Raw genomic sequence first — 24,076 nt, forward strand, 5'->3', positions numbered from 1 at the left:
TACATCTTACTAAGTCCGCTAATCAGCTGCGCTGGGCTTGGTCTCCAGCCTCCTCTAGCTGATTGGTCAGGGTCTCTTCTATTATCACTTCCGCCTTTTCCACCACCTCCTCTTCCACCTCCTCCTCCACCTCCTCTTCCACCTCCTCCTTCACCGCCTCTTCCACCTCTTCTGTAGTTATCTCTACGGTAGGAGTCCTCCGTATGGTTGCTTCTACCATTATCACTTCCGCTTCCACCTCCTCTATTTGCTCCTCGTCCTTAAGGTTCGCGGTGTTCGAAGATGGGTGGTACGTAGGGTTGTCGATGAACCAGTGGGTTAGGTAGGGGTCGAGTCGGATGAATCGGTGGTAAAGGTTGTAGTCGAGGGTCAAGGGGTAGTCGAGGGTCACGGGGCAGTCGAGGGTCAAGGGTGAACTCCTATTGTCTCTGCTGTTGATAGGGTTGCCTATTGAATGGTATATCGAATTGTATATCATTCGGGGGTGGGGGTGGAGGTCGATACAGTTGGAGGTGTATCGGTAGGAAGGGTGGTCGTGTAGGTTGTATCGGTGTGAGAGGTGTAAGAGATGGTAAAGGTGAGGGTAGGGGTTTGACGGCAGGTCTGTATGTCATTAAATTAAGTCGCTTTTCTCGTCTTGCTTCTTCGTGAAGTAGAAATACGAGAAATGTCGATCTGTGAAGTAGTTCAGCAAGGGCTGAAGCATAGCTTACACCACTTCTTAGATCTTTCATCCACACGTAGTAGACGAAGAGGTGATTGTATAAGTATCTTAAGATTGTGATGTGACTTAGCTTGAACAATGGTTCAGTCTATCTTTCGAAGAAGCTTTAGTATGTCTCTTACAAATTGTCACTTGTAGCGTAGCGATAATCATCCTTAAATATATCAAGGGCTCGGATGATATACGAGTGAACGCAACCTTGGGTCCATTTGGTCTTGTTAGTGGGGTCGAAATTATCAGCTTCCCATACCTCTCGGTCGACTTTGAATTTGCCTCGGAGAGTCCATTCGAGTTCCTCGAAGCTACTTGCTAAAGGTCGAACGGATTTCTCTGAGAGGGGGAGAGGGGGGGGGTCTTCGAATTCGTGAGGGGGGGGATTTCTGTTTCTGTCATCCGCTATATTAGCGGTGGTGGTTGCGTGATAGACGCTACAACTAGTGATAGTACTGCCAATTGTATTGGGTTTCCGCTAGACTTATTAAGAACTAACGGTTGCCTATAGCGTAGTTAATACCTTTGGGGGGGCAAAAACTACCTCTTTTTTTCTGTACCTAGCTCATCTGTGGTTAAGTGTGAATTTAACCACTGATCAGTGTTGGTTACACAATAAGGTGCACACGTGAGACTCGGTACGAATGGCAAGTGGTTGCATTCGTGGTGTTGTTAAGTCTCTAGGGGAGGAAGCTATTCTAGCTGCGAGGTGCAGTTACATGTAGTTGGGTGCATGGGTGCACGGGCCACCATGTGGTTGCTATGGCAAAGGTGCACGTGCCAAGCACGGGCCACCCTTATCCCCGATCGAGTCCTTAACTCCGATCCCCTCATTCCCACACTATGTATGTACACGAAGTGGTCCCTGTCTGGACATCCCAATTCCGCGGGGAAAGGCTTTAGCCTCTCCGCGAAGACGTTCGAGATATTGATATCAGCCTGATTTCTAGCAGCAATACTCCGTAAATATACTCGTCGGCCGAGGACCCACTAAAACCACAATGTAAACAAATAAACGAACAGCCCCCTCGCGTAATTTCTTTTCTTCCCGGTGGGTCTTTCTTGAACTCTCAAAGGCCCCACCACAGACAGTTTAGCGAGCCCCCCCCCCCCCCTCGGCCTTAATTTCCAGCTCCAGCCTCAACCCCGATGCGCATAACTGACCCGCCTGATTCATCTCCGCAAATCCTATCACCTCGCCTCGTGTAGCTCTACCAGCTCTCCTCTCAGCTCTTCGTCGCTCCAAACATATCCATCCGCTCTTTAACTCTAATCCCATCTAATCGGCTACCTCAAATCATAATTCGAAGAAATCAGCCGACTTGCTGTAGCAAGTCGGAACCACCAAGGCGGGACAGTAAAATTTGCCCCTTTATAATGAATAGAAAATCAACTAACAATTGTATCGCAATAATCTCTGTATAAAGAGATGCAGCGTATCGAGTTTGACATTAGGTAATCAATCAAATTTTAATCACAAGTTGTTATTCCTTTTATTGTGTTGGGTTAAAGTAGTAAAAATGGTGCTTTTAGTATACTTTTATTGTACTTTTCGACCTCACTGGTCCGTACATTAAAGGACTTGGCGTATCCAAAACTTCAACTGCGCCCTTTTCGAACTCGGAAACCTAGCGCTAAGGCTCTTCAAACCGCGATCATAATCGATTTCGTAGACGATAAAGAAGATAGCGACGAGGACTCAGCTTTATGTAATAGCGATTCTAAGCTTGACGATAATATTGAAAGTCGAATGGCGAAAGAAAGTATAACACGTTACGATGAATATTGATTGTGTTGAAAACCGAAAGACCGCACGCAAACTGAAACTGGTATCCGGCAGCCTAACGACGACCGCGCACGACCTCCCATCACCGATCCATTTCCTTCGCTATCTCTTCGCCCCCTTTCCTCCTTCTCTTTCTTTTCCTTTCTTATTCCTCAGAAACGAGAATGAAAATGATCAGGCTAGATCAGGTTAGATCACGAGAAAGAGGATGAATAAAAAAAGAAAAATTCACGAGTGGTATGGAAAGGAAGGGTGGGGGGGTGCACAAAAAGAATGAAAGGAAGAAAGAAAGGGAGAGAGAAAGGGAGAAGAAAGGTGTAGAGAACTGTGAGAGCTCAAGAGAGGAGAGGGGCCGGTTAGGACAGAACGGAGGAAGCAAGAAGCAAGAACGGGTGACTAGTAGTAGGAGGCAAGAAAGAGGGAATGAATGAATGTATGCAGGAGTTGAGAGGTCATCATCCCGTTTGTACGTCGCCAGGAAAAGAAGAAGAAAGAACGCCAGTCTATCTATCCCCCGTTTGCCTGCCATGCGAATGATATCGCTTCGCTGATCCAATGCCGCTTATCCTACCTAAGGTACACTCTATAGCTTATTTACACTTCTCGCCTATCCCTCGCCTCTGCAAAGTCAGAGCTCAACTAGACCCCGCTAGCCCAGGCGATCCACTACTCTTCAATCCCGAGAACTGAGCAGGCAGAGCCTTCTTGCCAGCCGAGTGAGTTGCCTCCGGACGGCCCTTGTAAACATGCGCCATGTTAACCCTCTTCTCCAACAAGCGCATCGTAGCTCTCGGGACCCAAACTCTGTTACCTAGGACCATGACACCGGTCAAGAGTGCTAAGCTGCCGGCTTGATGGGCAGCCGCCAATGGTAAAGGAACTAGATAGACGAGTGTGCTGATACCTAGCGCAACTTGAATCATAAGCAGATGTACGACGCCTAACATGCCTTTGCGTGCTGAATTTGGCATCGCGGATCTAATTCGCTTATTGAGACGCGTATACGCCCAGAGCGAGAGGATGGTGGTGAAGGTGGTAGTTGCAAGGATGCGATGGTCTAGTTGCACTGTACTCGGGTTCTCGAGCATGTTGCGCCAGACCAAATCACTGCGATCCTCTTTGCGGCTGTAGAACGGATTAAGAAGTTCGGACTTTGGCGGATGGAAACCGACGCCCATGTGTGGGAACTCGTTGTAGATCATGCCTGCGTCTAGTCCTGCAACGAGACCACCAGACATGGCGGTTGTGAAGACCAGGACTGCTAGTCCCGCCACGGATTTCCTGAATGGGGAAAGCGCAGGAGAGAGAAGATGTGAGAGTTGCGCATACGCTCTCGTAGGGTTTGCCAGGAGCGCATTGGTGCGGAGGATGGAGAGCCCGTTCCAGAGCATAGCTGTGTAGCAGATGAATGCTGTCCCCAAGTGTGCTGTGAGTCTGTATTGCGAGACTCGAGGATGGCTTCCGGGAGCAAAAAGATCGTCTTTCAGACCGCTCTTTACCATGTACCAGCCCATAGCTCCTTGTCCTGCGATCAGGCAGCTTATACCGAGGAATCGTAGGGACATGTTGGCGGACACTTTTCCGCGAGACACAAAATAGATGGCGGGGAGAACGAAGGAGAGGCCGACGAAGCGGCCCCAGAGGCGATGGCCCCATTCCATATAGTAGATTTTCTTGAATTCTTCCAGCGTCATGTTTGGATTGAGGAGTTTAGATTCGGGTGAGGCGCGGTATTTTGTGAATTCCGAGTCCCAGTCTGCTGCGGATAGAGGAGGAAGGGAACCGGTCACTGGCCGCCATTCTGTTATACTCAGTCTGCCAGCCTATTAGTATGGAGGTTCATCCAGCACTGAATTAGAAGAAGGCAAGCATACCCAGACTCCGTCAACCTCGTCAAACCCCCAAACACCACAATTCCAAACACACTCCCCGCAGATGCTAGCAGCCAATATCCCACTGCATTGCTCGACGTCTCGGGGAAAAAGCCCTTCTTTGGTGTATCCTTCTTCTGGGCATTATATATCGTCTGGCTGAGATTGCTCAGTGGCGATTTCTTAGTGGCAAACTGCTCGAATGCTGCGGTGCTGCTGCTATTGAACCGGATGGTCCGCGATAGATTCGCCTTGCCGGGTATCTTGACTTTGGTAAGAATTGAGGGGCTGTGCCGTAGACATCGTTGGCACACGAAAAAGTCGCGGTTCAATTTTGGAGCGGCTCGCCACAGCCGGGGTAATACTGAAGCCATTGGGATAGGCGTTGATCTAGAGACAAATAAGTGGTTGAGATGTTGAGTAGTTGATTAAATTATCGACATCTCGAATATTACGTAATGGTGCCAGCCGAGGCTGAGAATCGCGGGCGGGGCGCGGAGATAATGCCGATGCGGATGTCAACGCAAGAAGTGGTCGAGTAGGGATTCTTGGGAGATACGTCACGGCCGACGGCGACAACAACAGCCAGGCTGTGATGTGACGACACCAAGACGAAACAAATAGCAACGCAAATACTCCGGCCCTCTTCACTGGTTCGCGTTGGATCGGGTAGCGACGACGACGACGGCGAAGACGGCAGCCTCAACATGAACTGAAGATACCTTCAATATCACTTCCTCGATGCCAGCGCCTCCGTATACCCGCAATACCGATACTCTCAATCCCTTCCAACCTCCCCTGAACTATCTCTCTGGTGGTCGGCCGCGATCCTCCCACCGCCAGAGCAGCTCGTCAGGAGGCCTGGATTCTGACCGCGAAACCTCCCGCTCCAGAATGTCGTCCTACAATCCCAAATCTTCGAATGAGTTTCGCCAATCCTCCATCCCTCTCATCAGTATCTCGCGATCCCCTTCCCCCTTTTGCAGACGACCTTCAGACTCGGGCCTTGCCTCAGATACAGACGACGATGACTGGGGCGACACTCCTATGCCTTCTCAACCCTTCATCCTCGACCGCGCAAAGCTCACAGGCTGGAGGTGGTTGATATACGGGGGTGGCATGGGCCAGTTCTTCTTCAACACGCCCTTGGGATGGCAGATTTATATTGCAGTATTGGTCTTCTGGCTGGGAGGCTGCCAGATTGGTCTCACGGTCATGAACAGGATTATCCTGTGGAGTGGGTATCTCAAAGAGAACTATACATCGCATACCAAGCTGATGTCTTTAATAGCCGGCGTGTACAAGTTCCCTTACCCACTTACTACGACGCTCATTGAGATGCTCATGACACATGGTTGGGTCCTGTTGTCAGCCTATATCACGAGATGGGTTAGTCCATGGTTGACAAGTGCTGGCTTGTCTGGGGGCATTGCGCCGTCGAGGCCATTGCCATCGCCCTCGTCCCCAGGTTTTAGGGGCTTGGGGAAGAACCCGGGATTTCTGGCATCCGTTGGTCGTTGGGCTTCGTCCCACACAGGAGGCATTGCCGGAGGCGGATTATTCGAATTTGATCTCCCAGTCGTCAAGACGGTCCTACCTTGCGCTATCATCTTCGTGGCCAAAGTTAGCCTGTCCAACCTCTCCTTCGCCTACGCCCAACTCCCAGTCTACGTCCTGGCACGTATCGGGATAGTTCCCCTCTCCCTCATATTCACATACTTCCTGGGCCACACCTCCCATGGCGTCGGCACCATCTCAGCAGCCTTGACCGCATCTCTCACCCTCCTCGTTGCAACCGTCCGCCCTAACGTCCGCGTGACATGGGAAAGTATCGTCGCCGGCGTCTTTTCCTCCTTGTTTGTCGCCTTGTACCCAGTGCAACTGCAGCGCACCTACAAATCCCTCGTCGCCCAGCTAGTCCCCCAGGGTGACCTCATAGGCCCCTTCCCCAACGCTTCCACCGCCGCTGACTTTTCCGGCACTCGTGAAGAAGCGCGCGCTTACTGGCGCCTGATCCACTATACGTCCCTCCTCTCTATCCTCATCTTCACCCCCATCGTGATATTGTCAGGCGAAGTCACGAATATCTGGCGGAACTGCTATTTCCTTGACGTTTTTTTCCACTGGTTGATGGTCGTATGCGGGGGGTTGGGAAGCTGGGCTGTGTTTTGGAGTACGATGGCCTTGACGAGGGCGACGAGTCCTCTGACGAGCACGTTTTTGTTTGTGCCAAGAGCGGCGTTTTTGCTGCCGATTATGGCCGGATGGAAGATGTCGGCTTATAGTTGGATTGGCATCGCGATGTGTTGGGCCAGTTGTGCGTGGTTTATGATTGGGAGGAGGAAGGAGGGGAAGGTCTTGAGAGGCTGAGATGACCTTGCAGATTTAGCCTGCCTGCTATGTTTGAGCGTATGTGTGTTGCGCATGCGCCGGAGTTTAGAAACTGGATCATAGAGCAGATGTCGATATTGGAGCAAGATGCAAAACATACTGCAAAACATACTTGCTATTTAATTGATATATTTCCTGTACTAGTATAGACCAAGTATTTTTTTGCCTACCTCGAAACACTTGTTTGGCCCTAGACATCTGCACTAGGCCAAGGTTGAACGTCATGTCCAGCGATAACGGCTCGTCCTCGTCGAATGCCCCGGACGCGATCTTTCGGATTCCTACCCCTCTTGAACTGCCTATTTATATATATAGGTATATATATACAAGTCTAAATCTCACCCAGCACAAGCCACGCGTCTCGCAAACCAAATCAAACCAAACCCACAGAAATCATCCATCCATCCATCTATCCATCTATCCGTCTTTCTTCCTTCCTCTCTCTCTCTCTCTCTCTTTTATTTAAATTTTTTTTCTTTTTTTTTTCGGGAGGAAGGAAGGAAGGGAGGAAGGGAACGCTGTTTGTTTGTTAACCTTTCTTTTGGGGGGATGTAATTAGGAGACTGGTTTGTGTTTGGAGCGGGGAGAGAAGATGATTGAGCGAGCGAGCGGGGGTTTGTTTGGTTTGGTTGGGTTTGGGTTGGGTTTGGGAGGGCTGTTTGGTTGGATTTTGGGGGAGAGTGTTTTTATATATATATAGGTATATAAATATATGTGGGGGAGGGGCTGGTGTGCGTGCGTGCGTGTGAGGGTTTTTTGATGCTTGGTTGGTGGTGGGTTTGGGTTGGGCTGGGCTGGGTTGGTCTTTTTGGGGTTGGTCTTTCTGGGTTGATCTTTCTGATTTGATCTTTCTGATCTAATCTTTCTGATCTAATCTTATCTAATCTGATCTGAGTGAAGAATACGAAAGCGTGGATCGGAGCCGGGAGCGAACTTGTCGGTCTGTATATATTTATGTTCTCTTACTAGTATTTTACCTTTTGTGTTCATTTATGTTGCATTGAATTGTATTATATACGGGAAAAAAAACATACCTCAAAGGCAGGGGGTCATTTGTACGGTCCTCTGACCCTTTCTTCAAGGAGACGGTCACTGGACCGTTCAAGATCAGCGCTAGCTTCAAATCACGAATAGTTCACTTTTTCACTCGTCCCCGAGGAAGAGACCGTCCCTTGACCGTCCTACAGCCCGTCTTGATCCAATCATCTAGAATGGGGTTTCCTCAAGAGCTCAATTCCAGATTCAAACACGGTCTATCGACCGTCCAGAGTCCAGACCGAAGGACTACTCCAATACAATAACCCTTCAACGAATGCTACCAGATCTTAATTTCGAAGCCGATTCTCATGCCAAGATGTTCTTCGCTTGAGTTGCCACCTGACGAGCGCCCACGCTCTCGTCGATTAAATATTGATAGCGATCGATGATGCAGCGACAATCGATGCAGTTTGCGGGTGCGTGGGTAACCGCACGTATGATCCTCAATGCAACATACCTGCTTCAGAGAAGGGAATGAACGAGCGAGCGCGCAGCGCATTCGAAAGGAAGGAAGAGGCGGCGGCGCAGCGCAGCGCAGTCGGAGAAGGTCAAGATCGGTAGCGGAGACGGAGAGGACGCGAAGCAGGCTGCAATCCGTACTATTTTAGTTTGCTAGCTTTTGGCGAGGCTTGCGGTCACAGAAGTTGGTATCCGGCTTTCAAATGTGAGAAAGATATGTGCTCGTGTCAATGGATGTGATTGCTCGTCATGCGGTTCTGATAGGTAGCTGTTTCCTACCTTTTTACCTTCGCAGCCTTGACGAGAGGGACTTGGGAGCCAGGCCGCTTTCGGTGGCTGTCTCTGAGCAGAAGGCTGATTCCAGCAGAGTCTTACATGGACAGCGCTATAGAGGTCCCGGATATTTCGAGCATCTGGCATGCTTTGCTTCATCGCTTTTTGGCTTCCCATCTTTTTGGGGGGGGGGGAGGGGGGGATTGGCTGGAGGTGGCTCTTCGTATACACTTTCCAAGCGTAGAGACTAGAATCGGAAGCTGAATACGAAGTATGAATAAAGCAAAACATCAAGAGACCAGACCGTCTCCCGTCTCACCTCGACATTCCTCGAATCAGCATTCGGGTCAGCCTGGCACTACCCAGATCACCCCCCGTCGGAATGCGTATGACGAGTCTCACCTTGGCATCGTCCATCAGCTCAGCTCAGCTTCGCCCAACCACAAAACCAAAGGGCCCGTTGCACCCGTGTAAGGAGAAAAGATCAGTCAGACTTCGTATTCCACGAGCTGAAAGGATTCCACGAGCGGAGAGGAGATTCTGTACTCCGTAACTGCGAGCCGATCCCGAAGCCACTACTGTACTTTCCAGGCCCAGCCTGCCCACGGCGTTCCGACCCCTCGCTCCAGCTATAGAAAGCGCGCTTTCCCCTCTCTCTCCTACCAGAAGCGAATCACAACAACAACAAATAAAAGGAAACAAAAGGAAAGTCCCACACAGCAGTCGACCGACCACCCCGCCGTCTCAAGCCTCCTCCCCATCAAGTTTTCAAGAATGCAGCACCTCCTCGCCACCATCCTCGCGGGCCTCGCTCTCGCAGCCGCCAGCGACATCAGCACGACCCCAGGACTCTGCAAGAAACCACGCTGCACTGGCTATTGCGCCGATGGTTTGTATGCCGCCATAGTCCTGCTTCTCTCCTCCCTGACATAACATAATATAACATCCTTCCCTCCCCAACATAACATAACATAAACCCCCTCCCTCCCTTCCTCCCCACTATAACATCACATCACATCACATCACACAACATCAACAAAGAAGACCCTCTTCTCCGCTAACACGAGATGATCGTCAACACCCAGCCCGTACGACTGCTGCGTGGTCTACATCCGCGACCCGTGCGCCGACCACCGCCGACCACTCGCCTCGCCGTCTATCCTTCCCGCTCCCGCTCCTGGCTCCACGACGACGACGAGGACGACGACGACTCCCGCGGGCAGCTGCACGGGACCTGATGATTTCGAGTGTGTCTGTCAGTGTGTGAATGGGAGGTGAGAGATGCTCTCTTGTTTGAGTCGTTGATTCATATATATATATATATATATATAAATATTATTCTTGAAAGAGCAAGAACCCCCCCCCTCCGCCCCCAACCCTCAAACAAAAAGAAAAGAAAAGAAAAAGAACAGAAAGAGAAGGACTTCCCCTACCACCAAAACGACGCATTTTTTTTTTTTTTTTAAAAAAAAAAGAAAAAAACAAACGTGTGCTTACTCCCTATCCTCAGTGGCAGCTACTTCTGCAACGTGGACTACATCCGGGATCCGTGCGAGCCTGCCGCCGCCGCCGCCGCTGCCGCTTGACAGCTCCGTTTCTGCGCCTTAGATTAGATGGGATTGCATCGTATCTACCTACCTACTTAATCAGATCTAAACAACACACACATACACACACACGCATACACGCACACACACGCACACGCACGCACACATACATACACCGGTATCCATCCATCCATCCATCCAGGCTAATAATATAATCGCACCACGACCGACCGACCGACCGACCTCCTTTTCATACGATGATGTGAGGATGGGAGGATGTGAGGGTGGGAGGAAGAAGGGCAGAGAAAGGCAACAGAAGAAGATCGGGAAAGGAAAGAAAGAGAAAAGAAAAGAAAAAAGAAAAAAAGAAAAAAAAAGAAAAGAAGAAGATTAAGGGAAAAAAAAAAGGAAGGAAGGAAAAGAAAGGAAAGGGAAGGAAAAAAGAGAAAAGAAAAAAGGAAGGAAAAAAGAGAAAAGAAAAAAGGAAGGAAAAGGAGAGAAAAGAAAAGAAAAGAAAAAAAAAGAAAAGAAAATGAAATCATCTACACACGCAGACAGCAAACAAGTACCGTACCGTACCTACCCCATCTCAGAAGCAGGAAGCAGGAAGCAGGAAGCATGATGCAGGAAGCAGTAGGTAGGGTAGGCGGGATCTTGGATGAGAGAGAGCAGATGAATGATGAGAGGAGATGATGATAGAGAGATGTCTACCTAGATAAGATAGCGTGCTTGTACTACTACCGTACCCTAAGGTAGCCTTGCTTCAAATGATCGATTGGCCAAGTTCATTTAGTTCGATTAATTGAAATTGGTAGTGAGGCTAACAATAAGATCTACAACTACATTCAATTACTATTTTCTTACTCTGCTTCACCTTCACCTTGTCTCACCTCACTTCGCCTCACTTCACTTCACCTTACCTCACCTCACCTCACCTCACCTCGCCAGCCACCCAGCCAGCCCGCCGCCCCTCGCAAATACACCGCGTAAACCAATCCACGCCCCCGCTCGCTGCTGGAGCTTCCTCCCCGCTCCCTGCGCCCCGTGCCTCAAGCCCGCCATGCAGCTCCGGGCCCGGGCTTTCGTCGCGCTCTCGAGTTTAAGCTGGCCTGGCAATCTCTCCTCTTTCTCCTTCCCCTTGTGATTCTTCACGGTCTTCTGCTCCTCCGCCTCGGCCTCACCACCGAGCCGGGAGGTAGAGACGGTAGAGGGGAACGTATCCGAGGCTGGAGGAGGCGAGGACAGAGGCGTCTGCACGCCATAAAACCACAGCAGTCCCCGTATCCACTCGCCGGGCGCTGAGGCGGAGGCGGAGGCGGAGGCGAAAGACGGGGAGGCGGGTGAGGGGGTGATTTCGCCGAACATGGGTCTTGTGGTACTGCCGTCTGTCTTCGCCGTCTGCGCTTTCCGTTTTTCTTTTTTTGATCTCGCGCGCGCCGTGTCAGCTTCGCATCTGCCGACGGTCGAGGTCCCGAGACCCAGACGCGATTTTTGCCACGCGTGAGAGATCCTCGTCCTGAAGCTGGGCTTGCTGGCGCTCGGCTCGTTGTCGTTGTGGGTGGAGGAGGGAAGGGATGTGGACGTGGAGGCGAACTCACGCTCTACATCCGCGAGGAAGCGGCGGATGGAGTAATGGCCGATGAAGAAGTTAAAGCGCCGCTGCTCTTCTCCGTCTTCTCCCTCTGCGCCTCCTTTGAGACGGGAGGGCGCCGAGGCGCGCGGCAGCATCGCATGCCGGATTTCAATCTCCCATTCATGGCGCTGCAGGAAGACGAGGAACAGTGGCCCGGGCATGGTGAGTTTCCAAGGGGAGGAGAAGAGGTGTTCAGATGTGCATTCGCGGGCGGGCTCTCGTTTGAGCTTTGAAGCTGGGGTTGGTGCTCGTCCTCGTGATGGTGTGGATGGCAGGCAGGTGAATGACCGTTTGACGTCATCGACGCTTTTTCGATTCGAAGCCGAGGAGCGGGAAGCGCGGATGAAGTCGCGACATGAAATGCAGGTGCAGCCTGCCTGCAAGACCTGGTCTCGGAGGATCCGCTTCTCGGCGTCGAGGACGCACGGGTGCGTTGGGAGGAGCCAGCCTGACGCATCGAGTTTCGCTCCGAGGATCTGGGAAGCGTGGAAGTGATGGGTGGTGATGAGCGTGTTGCAGATGGCGGATGCGTGGGTGAGGAGGATGAATTGTTGGAAGTAGGTCGATATTTGGGAGAGGGGGAGGAGAGAGGAGCTGGATGGAAGGTGTGAGATGACTTGAAGGAAGAGCTCCGGCGGGAGGGTGGTGAGGCGGTCTTTCGGATGGGTGGTGGGAGACGTAGCGCGAGTGGGCGGATATGCGAAGTCTTTGGCCGATATGAAGAGTGTGGGGGAGGCGGATGTTGAGGTGGCCGCGGTAGAGGGTGCTGGGCTTGTGCGGTCGACGGAAGTCGCCGATGAAATTGAGGACATTCTCTCTGTGGGTGTGAGTATTCTGTGATGAAGGGTATTCTGTGACCAAGGAGTATTCTGTGACCAAGGAAAGGAAGAGAAGAGGAAGAAGCACTTACAGCGGCTTTGGGCTCGCTTGAAGAGGAGAGGAGAGCTGAGAGGGAGATACCGCGTGACTGTAAACAATGCAAGATCGCGATGGCGTCCTAGTGCAGAGCCACTCGACTCGTATATAAGAATGACGAGTATATCGTGCGAGTCTTGAATCGACGAAAGGCACTATTCAAAGGAATATGAACAAGAACTTCAGACAGGACATCTCCAAAGTTGATCCAAGTCATAGAGCCAACGCACTTGCGCCAAAACAAACCCATCTTATACCGCACCCCTTTCTCGGCCCTCCCCACTGTCAACAAACAACATCGCGTGGATGACTCTTCCGACATGGTAAACAACGCCTGCACGTGACATGCGATGGTCGTTGAGGCCTCGCTTGGGGGTTTCAATGCGACCAAGGGGACGGGGATGTGATTGGCAAGCGAGAAATCCGGGGGTTCTGAGTGGTGGAGAGGTGGCCGTGGAAATGGCTGGCTGGGAGAGACGGGCCCGAATGCATGTATGTGTGCAGGTTTTTGAGAGTAGCCGCGTGTTTGTTTATTTTGACGGCGTGTTGTTGTGGATGAAGCGGTCGTGTATTGGGTCGGTCGTGGTCGTCGGTCGCGACAAGGAGAGAGGCCTCAGGCGAGAGGTCTCAGGCGAGAGGCCTCAGGCGAGAGGATGTTGAGAGTGACCCAGCTGCTGGCGGGCTGGCGGTTAGCAGCAACTGCATCCATCTCCCACGAACGATTTCTGGTCGCTCAGCCGCAGGTGGAACGCGTGCGGCTATTGCGAGTCCTCATCTGGAATCAATCGTTGCGTGCATTTCAGCCGCGGCAGAGGAATGACACCGATCTGAATCGACGAAACGGTTTCACACCGCACCGCACCGCACCGCACCGCTCGCACCGCACCTGATATCGGAATAGGCTTTGGGTTGCCCAGGGAGAAAATCGTCGGGAAAGCAAGGCCAACCAATATGGGCACCATTATGGGCACAGATGATGGACATCCAATAGGTACCGCGCCGGAGACATCCACGACCCCTAGGTTTGGCGACACGGCTCTATACTTATCAAGACTCGAAACTCGGCCATAAAAAGATACTGAGCCATAAAAAGATGGGCATGCAGCGCTGCCCATGCTAAATGCGAGTCTCCCAGCCAGGATGCATGTGGCGATCGCAAATGTAGTATAGTAGGTAGTAGGTAGTAGGTAGTAGGTAGTTGAAAAGAAAAAGGAAAGCAAGGGACCAGCTGGTATTGGAGGAGGGTCAAGGTAGTTTCAGTACCGGTAATAGTACCGGTAATAGTAGTAGTATTAGTAGTAGTAGTAGTAGTTTTAGTAGTAGTACCGTACTGTAGTAGATTCGGGACGCGCAGCCGTGCGCGGGGGAGACATCTCGTGACAGGAGTCGGTCTATCATTCGTGGACTTACCGGGTACTAAAGGTAATACAATACCTATTACCTTCTATTACAACTACTATTTGGGGATGCCGCTGCCAGTCTGAAACGGCTATTGTAGGAAGACGGGGAAGGGCGGGTCCGGGTCAGGTGATAGGAGCGAAGGACCACGCTAGCTCACATTCCGATAAGCTCAGGCACCGGCCATCTGGACCCACTATCTCCACTGTGACTAGACCACTTTTGCACTCTTGCAAGGGGTCCGATCAATCAGACGCCATGCCGAGCCCCACTTCTCATTCGGACACCCCGCTTGGCCCACGTCCACCGTCCACCGTCCACCGTCCACCGTCCACCGTGCACCATCCACCAGCAGGCGAGATCTCAAACCGCCTTCCGGCCATCTCGCAGTACCGGTAAGTCGTGTGCCCTTCGTTCGCAGCGACTACGACTACGACTACGACTACGACTACGACTACGACTACGACTACGACTACGACTACGACTAACGTACGACTACCGCTACGCTACCATTACGCTACCGCTATCGTATCGACCGGCTTGCTTGAGGAATCCCGCTCGCACGCCCTTACACTCATTTTGACACGGAACAGACACCGAACAGACACAGACGCCAACTAAACCCTCCCACCCATACACGTTCATTCATTCAAGTCACTCATCCATTCCTTCCATTCCTTCCTTTCCTTCATCCAGCCAGCAAAGATAAAGAGATCTAAACTGGACAGACGGACGCCCTTCAGCCAAGTCCTTCAAATCTCGCCCTAATCACCAACTTCATCCTCATCCCCATCCCCATCGCCACCACCCTCCTCCCGCCGTACAGTCGAGCGAGCGCATTGCATCGAGTATAGTGTCCCGGCTATCAATCCCCCACGACTCGTCTATTCGCTGGACCTCCTGCTACACCCCGCCCACCTCACCTTCACCTCGACTCTCAACGTACTGCGCCGCTTCTTGCGACCTTTGATTTCCAGCGATTAAACCCCACGACCCGGACGGCATCACCAGCGCGACAGTGACCGCGCCGGCCGTAGATAAAAGGAGGACCAAAGATACAATCGTTGGTGCATGCGCCCGTCAATTCCCCGGACGGATTGCTTCCAGTGAATCCAGCTGTGCCTGAACCTTCATAATATCGACCGCTGCTGCGGGACGACAAGACAATCCCAACGACAGCCGCCGAGTCAACAATAGCCCGCAGTTGCTATTGTAATATTCCGCACCCAGGAACATGCAGAGTCAAGGCCGACAATAGCAAGCCGTTGCTATTCGAGCCCAACCCCGACGCACAAACACCAGCGCCAAAATATAAACGGCCCCTTCTGGAAAACAATCCTCAACCACCCTCGAGAGAGAGAGAGAGATCGACCTCCTACACTCCATCCGCACAGTCGATTGCTTCGCAGGCGGAGAACGACCGGTGCGACTGATTCGATATTACCAAAGCGGACCCAGCACGCATCGACTGTTTCTCTCCTTGAATTTTCACCACTTTCAATTCTAGCCTGGTGCTCACATCGAAACCGGCAGAGCCATCTCTTTTCGATTTTAATACGACCTTCACGATGGGCTGTTCTGGCAGAGTCAAGGCGGGTGATATCAGGCCCGAGCAGAAATGGGACTTTATCGTAAGCGCCCCTGGCCACGAACCACGGCCATTGCTAACCCCGAGCAGAGTCTCAACGATTTCCATTCCACGTCTTGCTTCGAGTTCCTCGCCTACGGATATCTTTGGGTGAGTCTCCTCATCTCCCTGGCGGTATATGGCGTCGACACCTTCACCGCCGTCAATCTCCTCGCTTTCGACAAATGGTCCTCTTCCGTCCAACCCGTCGTCGACTTCAAAGTACAAAAGTGGGTCTTCGCGGGATGTATCATTGCGTCCTGGGTCAATCTGGGCTTCGAACACGTGCGAGCGATGCACGTGATGAAGCGCGGCGCAGTCGCCGAGAACTATTTGGACTCGCTGGCTGTTCGGCTGCAGTGTATTCGACTGGGCAAGGGACGCGGCTGGAGACGCTTCTTGGTCTTCTCGGAATTGACCAAGTCCAAGAAGGGCGCGGAATATGTGGCCTTGTTCACCTTCTTCAGCTTCCAGAGTAAGTACTTGCTCGGCGTTCCTCGGCTGTCGATCTGCTGAGTGCTAACATGCAAAAGCTTGGATTCGAATCATCTTCTGCCAAGGTCCTCGCCAAGTCCTCAACGCCTTGACCCTCTGGGCCGTCGTCAAGTCCTTCGACTCGACTGCTGGCAATGCCGGCTCAACCATCCTCAAGTTCTTTGAGAACGTGGAGAAGCTTGCCGACGAGAACCACCTCCAAGCAGTCGTCTACTCTGGCATGCTTTTTACCCTGGTCATTTGGGCCTTTGGAGCCCTCTGCCTCCTCTTGTCGGCACTCTTCTACATTCTTTTCCTGTGGCACTACATCCCGAATGCGGATGGTGGGCTCTCTGGATACTGCGAACGCAAGGTCAACCGACGATTGGCCAGCATCGTCAGTGTCAAAGTGAACAAAGCTTTGGAAAAAGAAGATCGGAAACTTCAGAAACTGGACGCCGAAGCCGCCAAGAAGGGAGAGATGGGCCGCCGCCAAGCGACTCTGCCGACCCTCTTGGACCACAAGAGCAGCGACGGCTTTCCGGCGATGCCAACCCTGTACCGACAAGATACCGCAACCACCCTTCCGGTCTACGCGAGCCGACCCGGGACTCCAGCCAGCCAGCCGCCGTTCCCTGATTTGGCAGCGGGTCGATTCGACCAGATGCGACCCACTCCTTCACGCATGGGCACCCATTCATCATCTGGGTCAAACGCACCACTGATGAGCCATGCTTCCGATATGGGCTACGCTCGGTCTGGCTCACCAGCGCCTTCGCTGCCTCCCTTGGACGCCGCGGGATACCCAGCACCGCCACAACGAAGCATGACAGCCAATTCGAATGCCAGCCACTGGAATCGTGGTCCGCCCGGTTCACCAAGAATGCCCAGCGCGATGGGGGCTAGAGGATACGCTGCTAGTCCCGTGTCGTACGAGAACACCTCGGCCGTGGGGAACGGCCCACGAATGGATGCCTACGGCCGACCCTTGCCACGAGCAATCGATAATCTAAGATCCCAAACACCTTTAGGTCCCGCACCAAGCATGGGCCGTCGCTCCCCCTTTGATCAAGGTTCCATCCACGGCTCCCAGGGACCTCAGGACTCTCTCGGTGGCTTCGCCCCTCCCAACTCCGCACCATACCAATCCTACGATTCTAGCGTGCGGAGCGCATCGCCTGGTCCTGGAACCCCTAGCTACCCGGGTAACAACCAGCAACAGCCGTATCGCACCGCAAGCCCTGGGCCTGGAGCACCGAACTACCCCAACCGCCAGCCTCAACCATATTACAACGTGACTGACGGTCGGAGCGCATCGCCTGGTCCGGGAACCCCCAGTTACCCGGGACACAACCCGCAGCAGCCGTATCGCACCGCATCTCCTGCCCCTGGTGCACCCAACTACCCAGGCAGAAACATGCAATAACCGCACCACAATATGACTGACCTCGGACAACACCCTCTTCACATGGAATGCTTTGACACTCCACCTATTTCCCGGCCTGGTACTGCTCAACCGGTACGATTCGGTGCACCACGAGGCGTTGCAGGCTCGGTAGGACCGGCGCGTGGCATCTCGAGACTCGCGAGTCCAGCCCCATATTTGCCGAGTCCTGATCACAAGGGACCTGGTGCACAGCCTTCCACACGGTGATGGCTGGTGAAGATCGAAACAAGATGTTGAGACGAACGAGGGGAGTTTATATTGGGCGGCGAACGTGGGTTACGATTCAACGATGGCGTAGAACCGGCAAGGCAATTCTGTATTTTCGGAAAGAATGGGGTGGGTTGGTTTATGGATGCAACGATAGGATACGATTTTTATAACTTCGCTTTCCATTTAAAATGGAGAGAGCGACGCAGCCTGTATCTCTGCTCGGGGGGGGAAAGGGCGCTCGTATTTGAGCTGATGCAATCAAGATACCTATTTTTTTTTTTCTTCTTACTGCTTGTGAAGAGTGGTATGATTTTGATAAGTGATATGCTTGTGAGTGAGTGAGTGAGTGAGTGAGTACCGATTCTGTCATTGAGAGGGTGGGAGGGCGAGAGGGGAAGAGAGAGAGTGAGGAACAAGACGCAGGTTTTTTTTTTTTTTCTTTCCTTTTCTTTTTTTTTTTCTCTCCTTTTCTTTTCTTTTCTTTTCTTTTCTTTTCTTTTCTTTTCTTTTCTTTTCTTTTCTTTTCTTTTCTTTTCTTTTCTTTTCTTTTCTTTTCTTTTCTTTTCTTTTCTTTTCTTTTCTTTTCTTTTCTTTTCTTTTCTTTTCTTTTCCTTTTCTTTTCCTTTTCTTTTCCTTTTCTTTCCTTTCCTTTTTTTTTTCTTGCTTCAGATAAGCGGTTGAGTAAGTGAGTAAGTGAGTAAGTAAGTAAGCGAGTGAGTAAGTAAGTGAGTGAGTGAATAAGTGAGTGAGTGGGTGGGAGAGGTTTGGAAGAGAGGTAGCGTTCATTAATTTGTTTTATTTATTCATCTTATTTATTCACAATTCGATCATCTATTGTATTGTATTCCTGGAACACTTGCTTACGTTTTAGATCGCGAGACGGGGTTGGTAGCAGTAATAATAGTAGTAATGGTAGTAGGAGTAATAGTAGCAGTAGTAATAGTAGTAGCAGTAGTAATAGTAGTAGTAGTAGTAGTAGCAGTACAATAAAACCCAACACCCAACCAAAGCACCCGCTCGCTTGCTCATTATCATCATCATCATCATCATCATCATCAACAACAACCACTTACCTACCCGAAACCCACCCAACAGCAAGCAAGCAAGCAAGCCCCGCATCCAGCCACACGCGGCACATCCCGCCCGCTCGGGAACCACCACGAACCCACGCCACGCCACGCCACGCCACGCCACGCCAGCCCGCCTAGTACGCACCCGCGAAGAAAAATCCTCGTGCATTGCGTACCGGTATCATATCACCGCGGGACGCCATAACGAGATGCGGTCCGAGCGGGAGAGGATGGCGGAGATCTGGAGTGTGCGGGGGCTTGGGGGGTGATGTCTAGCATTTGGAGACGGGTTTTCGGGCGGGGGTGGAGCGGGTGGTGCGGAGGGGATTTCTTGTATGGGCTGTGTGGCTGTATGGTTGTGTTGCGCCTGGCTTTCTTTTTGGAAGCGGCTAGGGAGGGTTGTGGCGGGAGTTGTAGATAGGATGGGTTTGGATGGGTTTGGATGGGTTTAGATTAGACTAGATGAGACTAGCCTAGCAGACGATTCTGCCTGATTTGCCACGGCAAGCTGAGAGAGCCAAACGGGCTAGGAAGGAGCCAGCCAGCCAGCGCTCTCGCCTCGAGCCAAGTATATAGATTACTAAAAGCACTTTTGGCAACGGATCGTCTAGCATGAGCGTGGCGGCTCTGGACAAAAAGACTGTTACAGTGGTTGGCTGAATGCATTTTCATTCTGGACCGACAGGGGATCTTGTCTGTATCGAGAAGTAACCCTAGCCAAGGACCACGTTCCGCGACCCGCTTTAGGAGGCTCCATCCTCCATCGGGTCAAGACGGACTGCGTGAGCAACGGATGGATCGGCGTTGATGTCCGGATCCAAGAACTAGACTGCACGTATATGACTACTCTGATCGCGGGAAGCGTGGGCATGGAGTTCGAGGCCAGTGGTGATCATGGCGAAGCACTAGACACCGTCAAGTCGCTTTCTGGATGGTGGGCGTACATGAAGGCGGAAGACTCCAAATCTTGCGAGAAGGATCAGCTTGAGGCAGAGACAAAACCCGAGGGGGATCAAATCGGTGCGGTCACCGACCCAGCTCTTGTCCTAGAGTCACGGAAGAGAATGTGGGCAGATATGGCCGCGAGGCTTGAATATCAAAGATGTGCTCTTTTCGGGGAGATGGTGTCGATATCGCGTTGAAGTGGCCTACTCCCCCCTCCGATGCTAACCGAGAACGCCCCAAAAAGTGTTGAGATTGATGGCCTTTTTTGTGCAGCCGAGGAGAGAGTAACGCATTTCATTCATCAGGCCCCTCAAGTACTTCATCAGATGGTGAAATGACCCGCGCCCTTAGATCTGGGGACGGGTCGAACTTTTTGTCGAAAGGCCACATCGGTCTCCGAATCCTGCGATGTCCCAGCCGCACGATATCTTGGTCCACTCCTCCCGGCGTGAGTCCAAGCATCCAATCTGCAGCCATATCGTACAGTTCCGGCTCCAGGTACCCGATCTTGACAATCACAATGTCGGCCGAGCGAGGCATCAAGTTGAGTTCGGTAAAATCGCTTTCGTGATGGTAAGGTTTCCTCAGCCTAGTGAGAATAGCGAATACACTCCCTGTGTGTATCACGACTTCAACAACAGCATCTTTGTCGCCGTACTTAATGGAGTGGACTTTCCCGGTCATCGTAACGGGCCCGGCGTGCAAATTGTCGATCTCGGCACCCGCTGTTACTGTCACTGTGGCCCCGATCCCCGCTTCTACAGCGATCCGAACAGCCTCCGGGCCCGGTAGGCTGGCATATATTACTGTTGGGCCAGAAGGCTCTTTGAATTCAGTTCGAGCCAAAAGCTGAGTAAGCCCCCACGAAACATCACCAGAACCTCCAGCAGTCGGGTTGTCCCCGGAGTCCGATATAAAATACGGGTGGCGGGCTCCCTTCACCAATGCAGCGTCGAGACACTCTTTGAATGACCCTGTAGGCGCCACGAAAGCGAAGTCTTTGTGAGCTGCCCAGAACATCTTGGCGAGCTTCTCTGCGCCCCTGGACGCAGCAGCCTCGTCCCATCCCGTTGCCACAACCGCTGCACGACTCCGAGGCTCGTCAGCCCAGGCGTACCCGACCCATACGGCGGCATCGATGATCCCATCCATGGCTTCCACCTCACGCACGGCCTCATAGATGTGCTTGGCGGGTTCTAGCCGAGTAGAGGTTTGCTCCCCGGGCAGCAAGATTGGAATAGGAATCCATGCCTTAAACGGTCTCAACGGCCTCTTCAAGCCAGCGCTCCGATCCAAAACATCAACGAGGTTCCTGCAAGCACGCTTCCGCGTCTCCACAACATCGACATGCGGTGCTGTCCTGTAGCACGTGATCAAATCCACCCGATGCACCAGCTCCCTCGAGACATTCCCATGCAAGTCCAACGACGCGGACACGACGACGTCCTTCCCAACCACCTCGCGGATCCGTCCCAGCAGCTCCGCTTCGACATCATCGATGCCTTCCACGCACATGGCCCCGTGGATATCGAACCAGAGCCCATCGAGCGGCCCGCCGACGTCAACAACAATCCTCGTCAGCCGGGCAACAATCTCCCCTGCGAGCTCCTCGTACGCCGCGCGGGTCACCGCGCCCCCGGGCAAGGCGTGGCCGATCAGAGCGCCGTGCCACTCGGCCGTACTGCCCAGCGCTGTCCCGGGCGCGATGAAGGTGTGTTTTGCGAAGATCTCCCGATCGCCGAGTTTGGGGTGGAAGGCTGGCGCGAGGGTCCGCGAGGGGGTGAAGGTTGAGGTTTCGCAGGCGAGGCCTGCGACGGCGATGACGGGTTTGCGTGTCATCGTCCCTTGTAGCCTGCACGGATGGTCGTGGCTCGGGAAGAGGTTGAGGGATGGAATTCCGATGGCCGGGGCTGGGTTTGACGATTGATGACGTCTAGTTATACTTTCGGACAAGCTTTTCGGCTCGATACTTCCGTAGTACTTGGCTTCAGCGGGACCCCCTTAATTAAGCGAGCCGTCGAAAGAAGATAAACAAACAAGCAAACAGAAACGGAATGATTTTAAGATGTATACTTAGGACACGCATTGAAATTACCTGTATCAGCTGAAGAGAAAGTTAGGCCAAGGGAAGTATGTTGTCGCGATTGAGTCTTGATCAACTAGTCTCAGCGGGAATCACGGCGAATCAAAGCAAACGATACAATTTGAAATTCAAAGTTTTAGATATTATATTGAAATTCATCTGTAATCGCGACTCCGTAACTACCTCCCCCCTAGCCCCGAAGGCCATACTACGCCATATCTAGGTATGGCTAGCTAGCTCTCAGCCCAGTCAAAATGCCGCCGCGATTAATACCACTTCTCCCTCCGAGGAGCTGCTACGCCGTGAGCTTTCCACGGTGGTTCGCACAGGCGACGTTCCCAGACCCCCCCTCACCCAGTCCTCGGGTGAGCTTCCGCGGCGCCGTGAACTTTTCATAGATCGTATAGGTGACACCACCGGACCTCTCCTCGACCAAGTCTCCGCTTCGCTCGATCTCCTCGCCTCGGATTGCGGCTCAGGGTATCCTAGGATAGAACCAAATGTGGAGAGGGTCCCGGTTGATCCGGAGAGCCACCGCTCGATCTTGCTGACCGGTTCTCTGTTGGCTGCATCGGAGCGATCTTGTTTAGGTGCAAAAGAGGGTGGGCGACTTTCCTGAGATGGTGCTGGGGATGGTGGGATGTCTAGAGCTGGAAGGGTGCTTAGGGACTTGCGCAGCTGGGCTATTCGTCCAGGGTATGAGAGTGCCGAAAGACCGCCCTCGGTATCTATCGAGGATATAGGCCGTGCTGGTGTCCCGATGGGTAACGCGATGGAGGAAACATCTTCGAAGGGATTCGCAGATGATATGTGGTCGAAACTGGATAGTGCCGGAGCCGGTCGAGGAGAGAGGTTTCTGAATTGAACTGGAATCGACGAAGTAGGTGAGTAGAGGCTAGGAGAAGGCGGTTCGAATGTGGCGCTGAAGTCCGATGAGGACCATAATGATCTGGTTTGCAAGCGTTCATACAATGGGCGTGTGGTGCTGCGCGATCTTAGTGCGACAACTGGAGATGGGGTTGAGGTTCTGCGTGTCTGCATTGTTGAGAGTTGACTTATGGGCATCATCCCGGCTCTGTAGTATGGCCCAAGCGCTAATGATGAAGGTTGAGACATCATGGACGGCCCGCCAGCGGCTTCGAAGATGTTAGGTAGTGAAATGGAACCCCGATCGGGCCGTAGAGGTGCTCCTGGTCCTTGCTGGCTCGGAATTGTTCGCGATGGCTTTATTCCAGGTGGGAAAAGAATGTGCGCTTCCAATGACGATGCATTATGTGGAGTCTTCGGGACCATTGGGGCCATTGGAACCATTGGTGATTGTAGAGTGGCTGCAGGTGTTTGCAGATCAAATGACCGCGTACGAACGTAAAGGCTTTCCTCTTCGCCGTTGTCTTTGTACATTCCCAAGGACAATTCGGAGGAACCGAAGGGCCTGGAATATTTGACTTCTCGTCGACCTTGTTCGACATCCCATTTTCGCCTGGAATGGGCTCGCTGACATTGGCGAACAATAAAGCCAATGGAAAGTCCGATAATGGAGGAAATCAAAATGGCAAGTAAAATCATTATAATCATATACTCTCTCTTCGTTTCCGAATCGATGATCGAGCCAAGCGCCTGTCATTCATAGGTTAGCTAGGAAAGCTTCAAAAAAAATGAATCCGGACTTACAGGTTCAGGGGAGCCGGATATCTCGAATACTTTCAACTTGGCAGCCGAATTTTCCGGAAGGTAGTCATCTGCTTCGAGCATAGTAACTCGATTCAAAGAACCGTAAATTTCACGGGAGATTGGAGGCATGTTGGATAAGAAATTTCGTCGGATTGAGATCAGTTCTTATATCGTGTTGTTATTCCCAGCGATCGATGTCATGCGATATTGAGGTGACCGACTTGTAACGGGATATTTAATTATAGTGAAGTAGCGAAGTGTATGCGTATACTGTACAATGGGATGACTATCAAAGAATCTGATATCTTCCACGGACATTAGTGTTTGTTAGATGTATTTCCGTATCTAGCAGGCGATGGAAGGTCTTTAGTACAGAGCTAGAAACTCCATGTAAGTTTTTCGGTCTGAAATATGCATCTCTCTAGCGCCAAAACCTGCGAATCGCATTTCGGGATGCATTTTGGGATAAAACGGTTCGCTCCTGCGCATCAGATGCCTCTTTTCCATATGCCTTACCGATCAT

The 24,076-nt window shown here is 52.0% G+C and overlaps 8 protein-coding genes across 8 annotated transcripts; 4 read left to right on the forward strand and 4 right to left on the reverse strand.

Moving 5' to 3' along the window:
* Nucleotides 1-3,136: 3,136 nt before the first annotated feature.
* Nucleotides 3,137-4,746, reverse strand: L3040_001407 (uncharacterized protein; the record flags this gene model as incomplete). Its single annotated transcript, XM_007292964.1, has 2 exons — nt 3,137-4,316; nt 4,376-4,746. 2 exons carry the CDS (start codon nt 4,744-4,746, stop codon nt 3,137-3,139), a joined length of 1,551 nt encoding a protein of 516 aa, XP_007293026.1.
* Nucleotides 4,747-5,266: 520 nt separating this feature from the next.
* On the forward strand, nt 5,267-6,742 carry L3040_001408 (uncharacterized protein; the record flags this gene model as incomplete). Its single annotated transcript, XM_007292965.2, has 2 exons — nt 5,267-5,609; nt 5,664-6,742. 2 exons carry the CDS (start codon nt 5,267-5,269, stop codon nt 6,740-6,742), a joined length of 1,422 nt encoding a protein of 473 aa, XP_007293027.2.
* Nucleotides 6,743-9,307: 2,565 nt separating this feature from the next.
* Nucleotides 9,308-10,119, forward strand: L3040_001409 (uncharacterized protein; the record flags this gene model as incomplete). The annotated part of the gene is made up of 3 exons (XM_066156731.1): nt 9,308-9,426; nt 9,619-9,807; nt 10,044-10,119. The coding sequence occupies 3 exons, from the start codon at nt 9,308-9,310 to the stop codon at nt 10,117-10,119; spliced, it is 384 nt and encodes a 127-aa protein (XP_066012755.1).
* Nucleotides 10,120-11,016: 897 nt separating this feature from the next.
* Nucleotides 11,017-12,525, reverse strand: L3040_001410 (uncharacterized protein; the record flags this gene model as incomplete). The annotated part of the gene is made up of 1 exon (XM_007292967.2): nt 11,017-12,525. One exon carries the CDS (start codon nt 12,523-12,525, stop codon nt 11,017-11,019), a length of 1,509 nt encoding a protein of 502 aa, XP_007293029.1.
* A 3,069-nt stretch (nt 12,526-15,594) lies between these two features.
* L3040_001411 (uncharacterized protein) lies at nt 15,595-17,553 on the forward strand (the record flags this gene model as incomplete). The annotated part of the gene is made up of 3 exons (XM_007292968.1): nt 15,595-15,657; nt 15,705-16,128; nt 16,187-17,553. 3 exons carry the CDS (start codon nt 15,595-15,597, stop codon nt 17,551-17,553), a joined length of 1,854 nt encoding a protein of 617 aa, XP_007293030.1.
* Nucleotides 17,554-19,466: 1,913 nt separating this feature from the next.
* L3040_001412 (uncharacterized protein) lies at nt 19,467-19,996 on the forward strand (the record flags this gene model as incomplete). Its single annotated transcript, XM_007292969.1, has 2 exons — nt 19,467-19,505; nt 19,577-19,996. 2 exons carry the CDS (start codon nt 19,467-19,469, stop codon nt 19,994-19,996), a joined length of 459 nt encoding a protein of 152 aa, XP_007293031.1.
* A 97-nt stretch (nt 19,997-20,093) lies between these two features.
* Nucleotides 20,094-21,638, reverse strand: L3040_001413 (uncharacterized protein; the record flags this gene model as incomplete). Its single annotated transcript, XM_007292970.1, has 1 exon — nt 20,094-21,638. One exon carries the CDS (start codon nt 21,636-21,638, stop codon nt 20,094-20,096), a length of 1,545 nt encoding a protein of 514 aa, XP_007293032.1.
* Nucleotides 21,639-22,131: 493 nt separating this feature from the next.
* L3040_001414 (uncharacterized protein) lies at nt 22,132-23,682 on the reverse strand (the record flags this gene model as incomplete). Its single annotated transcript, XM_007292971.1, has 2 exons — nt 22,132-23,499; nt 23,554-23,682. The coding sequence occupies 2 exons, from the start codon at nt 23,680-23,682 to the stop codon at nt 22,132-22,134; spliced, it is 1,497 nt and encodes a 498-aa protein (XP_007293033.1).
* Nucleotides 23,683-24,076: the final 394 nt, after the last annotated feature.

This window comes from Drepanopeziza brunnea, assembly GCF_022702325.1.
Source record: "Drepanopeziza brunnea f. sp. 'multigermtubi' strain 214-2 chromosome Unknown ctg2, whole genome shotgun sequence".
Classification (NCBI taxonomy): Eukaryota; Fungi; Ascomycota; class Leotiomycetes; order Helotiales; family Drepanopezizaceae; genus Drepanopeziza; species Drepanopeziza brunnea.